General features: G+C 39.8%; 1 protein-coding gene across 4 annotated transcripts in view; it reads right to left on the bottom strand.

Moving 5' to 3' along the window:
* Positions 1–10,074, bottom strand: part of LOC100965635 (cytosolic beta-glucosidase) — a 412,594-nt gene that overhangs the window by 310,006 nt on the left and 92,514 nt on the right. The window contains exon 5 of one of the 4 annotated variants that reach the window (XM_023515325.1): positions 6,949–7,429. The exons of the other annotated variants lie outside the window; for them this stretch is intronic. Within the exon in view, the coding sequence (XP_023371093.1) occupies positions 7,227–7,429 (203 nt within the window). The 3' untranslated portion in view covers positions 6,949–7,226. Of the gene's footprint in view, positions 1–6,948; positions 7,430–10,074 lie in introns of those variants that run through there. 4 annotated transcript variants of the gene reach the window in all.

Here is a 10,074-nt window from a genome sequence, read left to right as displayed (position 1 = left end):
CCCAGGGGGCAGGCTGCTATTTCAGCTGTGGCACCAGGGGCACAACTGCTCACATAGTCTGAGGCTCTGGATCCCCAGGGCCCTGGCACCACTTTAGCTCTGCCCATAAAGGAGGGTGCCCCAGTGAGAGGGATGGGCAGGAGTGGAAAGGTTCTACTGTAGCTTGGCCCTAGGGGGCATAAGTAGCTCTGCTCAAAAATGGTGTGCTACTGCGTGGGTGCTGTACAGGGCTGCTGAGTGGAGGGATCCAATGACTACTCACCCCCAGAGCAGGACACATACCAGCACTGGCTCCGGTTCCAAGATGGCGCATCACAGTGCAGCATGTTCCCTGAGATGCAGGCACAGCTGTGCTTCCTTGTCTCTGCGTATCTCAGAATGTGCCCTCCAGGGAGCCTGAGAGCACTGCAGGAGTCTCCAGTAGCAAAGCTTGCAGATGTCCATGGTGGAGAGAGGTGTTGGGGTCTTCTTCCTTACCTTTTTTTCCACGGGGAGAAGTACCTCCTGGTTCCCAGCTGATCTTGACCAGGGACATGGTGGGGGCACAGGTGGGGTTTCTTCTTCATGCAGCCATCTTGTGTTTCTGTGTCTAATAACGGGCCTTGCTCCTTCTTTGTGGTTCTTCAACACTCTTATAGTTATTTTGATTGAAAAGTAGTTTTTTATTTGTTGTGTGAGTTTTTTTTTTTTGAGGGGGGTGTGCTGGGAACACCTTGTGGATGTCCTTCAACTCCTTTTTAATGGAAGGAGAAGGGTGTCTCCCCTTTTGGTGGTACTCTAAACAAAGGATTTGCCTTCTTATTGCATAACCCAGCACTGTTTCCTCATAAATTGTAATTTCATGAGGGCCAAGGCTCTGTCTGTCTTGATCTCAGTGCAGCCCTAGTGCCAGCACAATGCCTGAGCCCAGATGGGTTCTTAATGTCTGATGAAAAAAGTAAACAAACAGTGACTGAACGGAAGGATAGAGTGAGCAAAAGAAGATAAAGTAATGGGGATGAAAACGAGGACGGAAGAAAATGATGGGAGAGAGGAAGGGCAGAAGAAATTAAAACCACTTGGTTACTCTCTTTAGTTTTGCTGTAAGTTCAGAGAGAGCTGCGCTGGTTCTAAACTCCCTGGTCCACTGCTAGAGCTTAAAGAATCATCTGTTTCATTATTGCTTAATTCTGGAATAAATGTGTTATCATCCTTTTATGGAACTATGAACCGTGTCTTTATTTACTTACATGGCACAATTTTTGAATAGATGACAGCCCACTGCTGATGCTGTCTTTGTCATGGAATTGGGGACATGTGGCATAAGCTTTAAACTTGCAGCTGCTGTCCAATAAAGGAGGAGGGCCCTCCTTACGGGTGGGCTATGATATGTGGTGTTAGCTATTCAGCAGTCCCAGTCCTTGGGACTTCTGAATTCTGTCACCCTAGAAAATGAACACCAATCATGTTGATAGCTTTTTTTCCCCTCAAAATCACCTCTTCATAATGAATCTATTCTAAATCAACGTACACATTTAAATAAATTTTACATGCCATATCAAAACAGCAATACTAACAAGATTTGTGGCCACAAAATCCCATGCAAATCCCAGGGAATTTACAAAATTCAACATATTTAGTTACAATGGATCTTTCAGATGACATTAATATTATGGCATGTCAATATCTGATGACAGAGCAGACCTGATTTTCTATTTCCTTGATAAGAAACGGTAGTGTGCTCTGGCACAGAATTCAAATTCATCAAATAAGCAGCCAAGAACAGATTTATTGCATAGGCTAAAGTGAAAAAAACGAAGGCCCATATGCTTTGAAAAAAGAAAAAAACTTCTTATATCTTTAGGTCCCCAGATCCTAATGTGACAAGGATATTATTATCCACTAGAGTCATAAAGCCTTTTATAGAGATATTTCTCCCCTTAGCCCTGTTATTTTAATTTGTGCACAGATTTTAACACAGGCAATTTCCCCCTGCAAGGGCTTTTCACTAATAGAATTATACCGTCTTAGCTCAAAATGGCCTTTGGTTCTTAGTCCACTGGGCTCAAAAGATTATTTTCTGGTGGTGGAGAGCTCTCTACACCTCCCAGGAGCCCACCATTATCTGCACTGAGCACCCCAATCCTCTCTATCCTTCAAGAGGCGACACAGCTGGGCCCAGCATGAAAATGACAAGCATTAGAAAGCTCCAAGAGTTTATTTTCCTCTGGCTGGGCATCTCGGCTTCTGGATTCCCGTCAATGCCATCACAATGCACGCTTTTCAATAAGGAGTGATCCTAACAGGATTAAATGTAATTTAGAGTCAATAAGGAGAAGTTTGCCATCGGGTGGAATTATAATAGACAGTAGGATCAGAAGGTAGAGAATCTGGAAGGTTTTCAGGGATTCAGTCTACTGTTAAAAAAAAAAAAAAAGGAAACACAGAAGGAGGGAAAAAAAATGTTTATTCTCAGCCAAACCTTTCACTAGTTCCATCTTGCACGCAAATCCATTCACAGTTTATTAAAGTAATAAAAACTGTGTATTGTAGTTACAGAGAGGCAGAGAGAGAGACATATGTAGGAGAATGGAAAACACAGTGTGTTTTCCCCACCAGTCTTCTTTCTTGCTATCCAAGTGCTAAATAAAATGTTTCTAGTTCTATATGAAATGGAGTCTGAACCTATAAACGTACAAAAATCCCACTACAGAGTCATTCTGAATGCAGGACCACTCGTAAAGCATCGCTCAGCAGGTAGCTAGGGAGGTGGTCTCTCTTCTAGAAGGCCACCCTCCATCCCCTGGGAAGGGTGGATCTGGAAAAGTAATAGAGGAATTGAGGAACTTGAGTCCAGGGAAGAGTAAGCCTCTACTGCAAGAAGAATGAACTGCTTTCTCAGAGCCACCTGTGGATGGCGCTAGACCAAAGTCAGTTTATTTCATGCCGATGGGAGGAAGGAGGAAGTAAGGTGGCCGTATAGCAAGAATAGCTTGTCTACAATTATTTCCTAAATTTTAGAGTCTTTACACTAAACTTAGTAGAAAATAATAGCTACTTGAAGGGGTATTTTAATTCCCACTCAGTGGATGATGTTCTAAATGATCTTACGTCGCATTTAATTCTCACTGTCATCCTATAAAGTAGGTAGGTTTATTTTAATTTTCACTTCACAGGTGGGGAAAGTGAAAATCAAAGATATGACTATTTGTTTGCGGTCACTTGTTCATAAAATGTGGAACTGTTATTAAACCCTATGTTATGTCCATCACCCATGTGCTTAACACACCTGTTCAACTGGCAGCTGGGATGTGAAAGTTTAATCATGGTATTAACTTCTATGTCAGTACTACCATTTAAGTCTTTATCCCAGATTCTTTGGAGAAGAAACATCTTGTCGGTAGCGTTCTATCACTACAAAATACCGCTTAGTTGAGTTTGATCAGTATTTACTGACTCAGCTGTTGGATGCCTTCAACTCTAGTGGTGCAAATAATGGCATATTCCAACGTCTGGTCACGCATTTAGAATTGGTGAATTTCTGGCCGCTCAGTGTGGACAAATTTGATAGCTAAAATAATGGCTCACCCCAACCTTGCCCTTACTATGTTTCAGGAGTGTCTGTTAACATGTTATGTCTGTCAGCTTATTTGATTAACACTCCCAACAGCCTCTGAGGAAGGTGACCCCCATTTTACAGAGGGGGAAACTGAGGCAAGGGCAATTCACTACAGTTCTTAATGTCATTTGGCTAGGAACTATCAAAGCCAGGATCTACTCTTAACAATGTTGATACCATATTTCTCAGACACTGGATACCAACAGTGGCTCAAGCAGAGTCACATAAGCCAGTCATCAGTCAGGTGTCACATTCAAACACTGGCAAAGCCTGGGACAACAGGCCCTGTCTACTCTCTGCAAGAAACACTCATGAACTCTCTTCCCCACAACCCTAACCTGGCACCACGACCCACCTCCCCACTTGCCTGCTGCCTCAGTCAACAAGGTTTATTTCCCCATCACATCACCATAACCCGTATTTTTAAAGGCCACCATAAAATGCCCATGTCAATTTTTTTTTAATGTCATTCTTTCAGGCTTATCAGGCTTTGTGCTTTGTAGTATATGCCTCCCAGGACAACCAGAGCCTAAAATATTCTGATGGGTGATGGATCTGTGCTCTCTAGGTGAGGGGCACCGCTAGTAATTAAACAGCATTACTTCCATCAGCTTTGATTATATCCTGCTCTTTCTGTAATAAGCTTCAGTATTCTATTTTCATTCTGCCTAGCACTGAGCAATAGATTTCGTGTTTAAGAATTATCATATAAATCTACTTTTTGGTCAGTCAGTGTTAGGGATTGTTCTAATATATTACAAATGTATTCATTATTCCCTAGTTCATAAAAATAATTAAAAGCTACAGGCCAAATACAAATTTCTGGAGCATGAAAAGCTGACTAGCACTCTACTGCCAAAGACCAAGGTTGCCAGCTTCTTAGTTAACGGGTTTCCTAATGAGAACTTGTACCTGCTCATTTCAATAGAGGGGCTTAGGCGGACAATTCCTCCTGGAATTCTGGCTATAACTTCCAGCATACCTCCTTATTATAAAGCTAACACCCTAGACATCAAAAAAGATACTGGGCGACTGTTATTTTATGTATGCTTTTAGCAATTCAGAAATGACTTGCCCTAAAATAAGAACTATCAAAAAAAGGAAAACCAAACAAACAATTCTCTTTAAAATGATGATTCCCAAGATATAAATAATAGGTGTAAATATGTTCGTACTTTCCTTACCAAAAAAAAAAAAAAGGAAGGGGGTAATAGCCAAAGAAATATAAGCAGATTCAATCCATCACTGTGATATCCACCTTTCCTTAGATAACACAGACATAAAACATGCACTTTACAAGCCTCCGATGACCTTCCAGACATCTAAGTACAGTATCTGTGGAGTTTTAAGTATAATTAACAACTCTCGCTTTTCCATTTAAAGAATTCATGTTCTGTTTCCTTGACATTCAAAAGCCAATCAATCTTGTTCTCAAATGCTAATGCAAGCAATTAAAAATAACATTAATAGAAATGCAGCAAGAGGTGTTAGGTTTGGGTTTGGTGAGTGGTTTCATTTATTTATTTATTTTTTCCTTCACCTTAACCTCACGGCAATGCTAATTTACAGGACTAATTAGGGAAACACCCTGGGTGTGATCCATCTCTGGGACAAAGAGCTGGCCTCTAACACTCAGCAGAGAAGTGCCCTTTGAAGGGGCTAGCACGCTGTGAGGAATGGGGGTGTTTATTTCACCTGGTAGACCATAAGTGACGGATAGTTTTATTTACCACGTGAATATGAATTTTCTGATTTTGGTAACAAAAATACAGTGCTCATTTGTATTGTTGTAAAACCTGCAAATATGCCCTGTAGGATAAAGAATATTCAAAGCAGCATCCTAATTAAAAGGAAAACTCAGTTGTCGTGCAAGATAATATAAGAGGGCGTATAAATTGTAAATAAGATACGTGGTAAAAATGAAAAAGACAGGCTGGATCGGAGAGGAATGAAATAAGATTTGGAAATGTGCTTCTTAAATGAACACAAATTGTGAGATAATGTCTCACTGAACAATAAAAATAACAAACCAGTGGCAAAGATGTAATAGAATTTCTTCTGTATACCATTTTCATCTTAATATAATTTTCCCCAGTGTAGCCACGTTTATTGAACTACTACAACCATTTCTTTCTCACTCTGTCCAAAGTTACTGAGAGTACGTTCCTTGCTGTAAATAATTCTCTGATTATGAACATGAAAACGATCCAGAAATTGACCGCAGTTTATAAAAGAAAAAATAGCAGCATCTGCTCAGGGCCACAGCCTTCTGAGAATGCCAAAAGTTATGTGTGGTTTCCCGGGGGAAGCAGAGTAAGAATACAGAAAACCACTGTCCCTGCTTCCTCCTGCAACCCCAAACCTTTATTTCTTTCTTCCTCTCCAAAAAAATGATGACAGGTCTTTCATGGCACCTCAGCCAATGTCAAGGAATTAGGCCAATGTCAAGGAAGCATCAGATCCAGTTCTTAAGCACTAATAAAACTTGAGAACAATGCACTCCATGTGGACTCAGTTTCTCAGTCTGTTAAGTGCAGGTGGTTGTACCTCTTACTGATCCATAATTGAGTGTCCAGGAAATACTACTGAAGTTTTCCTAGAGGGGAGACATGGAGTTCAGAGGGAGCCCTGAATTTATTCCTGACCTCAACTAAAGACGCTCAGTAACATTTTCAATTCCAATCAACCCCATACATAGCTTAGACATTTCAACTACCAATGTCATGACTGTCCTCCCGACCTTTGCTTACACTTAGGTTGTCATTCAATTAATATTTGTTTCATGAGATTATTACAGATTTAACATTTAAAGAGCTACCCAAAGATAGGGACCATATCCTGCCATAACCAGCTTAAAATTCGGTGTCACTCTGCAGCAAGAACCTGTCTATTGCTGAAAATCAACATTTAAACACATTTTCTGCTACACAAACTAATTTATTCAATTATTTTATTATTTTTTCCAAAGATTCATTAGGCAAGAGAAAGATATACTTATTCAAGCATACATAAAATAAAAGCCAAATGTATTAACAAATACATTATATCAAATAGGTTACCAACTAACTCTCTTGTTAAAAAGTGGATAATTACAGAATGTGGACTAGCCTATAACTTTGATTTTTTTTTTAATACTAGGATTAAGACAGTAGGAAAACCAGGGCTCACACAACAATGGATCTACTAAGCAAAAGTAGCTTATGTCCCCTGAATAAGTAGATCCATAAACAAGTACTCTTATAATAAGTAGTTTGTTACATGTGCCAATCATGAGTGTATAATCTTCATAAATTTTGCACTTTTTTCTAGGAGAATTTCTAAGGATTTAAGTTAATTTCTAAATCTATCTTATTTTTTAATATAAAAGTCCATTCATTGCAGTGGTTTTCTCTTCTACTCTTCTAAGAAAAGTTCATTGATCCAAATACAAATAAAGTAAAGGCCATCATTAAATTAATCACCGGGCATTACATATTCAGACTTCATAATCACAATCACAGAGCCATTGGTACAAGCCATTCTGTTGAGTGCAGAAGCAACTTGAGGTTGCCTGAGAACTCATCATCAAAGCAGATTTTCTTTTTTCCCCCAAAGCAGAGGCCTCTTCTCCCAGCCATTTTTTTTTTCTTTACAGATGCCCTTCTAGGCCATTGTTTCTGATGACCTTGGCATACTCCTTGGCTGATGTATAAGGGACTCGACATCTTGCTGGGTCTTCAAAATCAACATGGAAGAGACCAAACCGCTGGCTGTATCCCTGGGTCCACTCAAAGTTATCCAGAAGCGACCATAGACAATACACTTGAAGATTGACTTTATCCAGTTGGATAGCTAAAATTTTAAAAACAGAAAAATTACCACTTCTGTGAAGGTTTTATGAGAACACAGACAAAATCACTGATGAGCAGTCTGGATTTCTTTCTCCTGCTCTGCAGGGGATCACAGTTGGAACAGACAAGACCTGCCCTCTGTCCCCTTTTCCACAAAAAAAGGGTAAGTATGTGAGGCAATACATATGTTAATTAGCTCCATTCAGCCATTCCACAATGTGTGCATATATCAAAGCATCAAGTAATGCATCATAAATATATACAGCTTTTTTGTCAATTTTAAAAAATACCCCATTCCTATTTTCATCTTGAACCACGTAGAGGGTTCATTCAGTAATTTATGTTACATATTATTCTCATTATTTGGTCATTTGTTCATTTTGGGACATTTGTTTTCTTCATTCTTTTACTCCATGAGGATTTTTTTAATACCTATCACTTTTCAGGCACAAAAACACATGTGCACACACACAAAGTTCAGTTTCTAAGATAGCCTCTAGATATTCCAGAACATCCATTAGTAAGTTGGAAGAGATGGTAGCAATATGCCTGAGGAAGCCCCTGTGTTTTCATTGTGTCATCATGACCAAACTGAGATGTGTTTAATGATTCTGGAAACAGAACCTCCAAAATGAAAAGGTCAGCACACAACTCTGACCATGCCTCTGTCCTAGACTGGGTGAGCACAGAAATGCTACAACACCCTATCTTAGTCCAATCAGGTTGCTATACCTAAATTCTATATACTGGGTGGCTTATAAACAACAGAAGTTTATTTCAGATAGTTCTGGAGGTTTGGGAAATCCAAAGTCAAGGTGGTAGCAGATTTGACATCTTGTGAGGTTGTGAGGAACTGCATCCTAGTTCACAGATGACCATGTGGCATAGAAGACTGAGTAGGGCAGCATCCTGAAGGAGGGGAGAGGGAGCTCTCCTCTGTCTCTTCTCATAAGGGCACTAATTCCATTCGTTGGGGCTCCACCCTTGTGACGTCACCCTTCCAAGACTTCACCTCCTAAGGTATCCTCGGTATCCTATCCTCACATTAGGAGCTAGGATAGCAACATGAATTTGGGTGGATGCAACTTTCAGTCCATAGCACATTCTCTTTAAGTGGAAAAGCATGGATCACAAAATGTACAGATGCATATGGATTCTACATCATTTTATTTGTGGATGCCCTAAAGCACATCCATGGAGACTGCATGCTAAGACATCCAAGTGTGGAAAATTCTCTCTAGCTTTACACTGATTTCCATCACTTTAGTCAGACAACTGAGATCTCTTATTACTAGTATTTTAAGTTTCGCAAAACTGAAATCATGTGAATCTTTGCATTTGGGCTTAGAAAAAAAACAGTATAAATAAACCCAATATACGAAATGCACTAACATCCATTTCGCAGTGCAGAAATTAAATGAAAAAGCAGGTTTGCTTTATGAGGTGAATATATTTCTGAGCAAAAATGAGTATTCATATAATAAATCAGATTTTAATTGTGTTGGGAATTGCTCTCAACCAAAATGACTCCCCTAGCTAAACATTCAGCAATGCTAGATCTGCCCTTTAACTTTTCCTTTGGTGTCAGTCTGTATTTATCAGGTCTCTTAAAAATGCCATACTCATATTCTACTACACATATGTTGGTCTTCAAATATGCTTGAAATTTTATTTTTTGGACTGTGGATATTCCACAGACAAAAGGTGCCTAACAGGTTAATGGACACGTGCCCCTGCTAACATTTAGAGGCACACAGAGTGGTTTGCTTAGAGAGCCTCAAAAATGGCCTTGAGACAGGAAATACACCAAGCTGGATTGGCTCTTTGTAAACACAGAATTGCTGGAAAATGACAAATATAGCATTCAAGCACATTAAGCTATGCAGAAATAGAAACATTTCCTAGATACTTTTTATTCTTTTACCTGTCCACATGTGCCATGCATACTTCCTCCCCTGTCTGGAAATTATCAGGTTTTTAGTAATTTATATGAAACAGAAAATTTAATTACTGAACGGCATATCTCTAAGAATCATAACTACCAAAGCCAAATTCCAAGCCAAAACAACATCAGTCTCTTTTGCCTTGTTATTCCATCTGGGGAGATGTAAGATTCTGCATATTTTCTTTCTCATTTGCAGAACTATTGCCCAACAAGAAAGCCTGCCAGGTATAAAGCCACACACAGTCCCACTAATCACGTATAAAAGGGTTGATTCATGTGCTAAACCAGGGGATAAAAATGATGTCCTGCCTGCTTGGATGCGAACAAAAGGGAAATCTTGACAATTTCATTGTTAACTGCCAGGAGTTCCGCAGCAGGCACTAAACCACCCAAGTGACACTGGTGGATATCTGTGCATTTCCATTGCAGGAACATTCAAGTAGAGAATTACCTAGTTAGGACTGAGGAGCTAGCCTGCTGGAATCCTCACTTTGCCACCACTGGGAAACATTACAAAACTACACCGGAACCTGCACGCTCCAAACTCCTTAAGAACGGAAAGAGACCATCATCCCATTTCTTGTCACCATGATTTATGTGGTCCCAAATCTTGGCAGGGAAAAAATACTTCTATGAGTTCAGTTTCGTTCTTTAACCATTGTTAGATAAGAGTAAACTCAGAGCAACAGGAACTCAGGGTA

Source organism: Otolemur garnettii, unplaced genomic scaffold (assembly GCF_000181295.1).
Source record: "Otolemur garnettii isolate 467f Iridium unplaced genomic scaffold, OtoGar3 scaffold00069, whole genome shotgun sequence".
Taxonomy (NCBI): domain Eukaryota; kingdom Metazoa; phylum Chordata; class Mammalia; order Primates; family Galagidae; genus Otolemur; species Otolemur garnettii.
The sequence above is the reverse complement of the archived record's forward strand: the minus strand, read 5'-3'. Positions and strand labels throughout refer to the sequence as shown.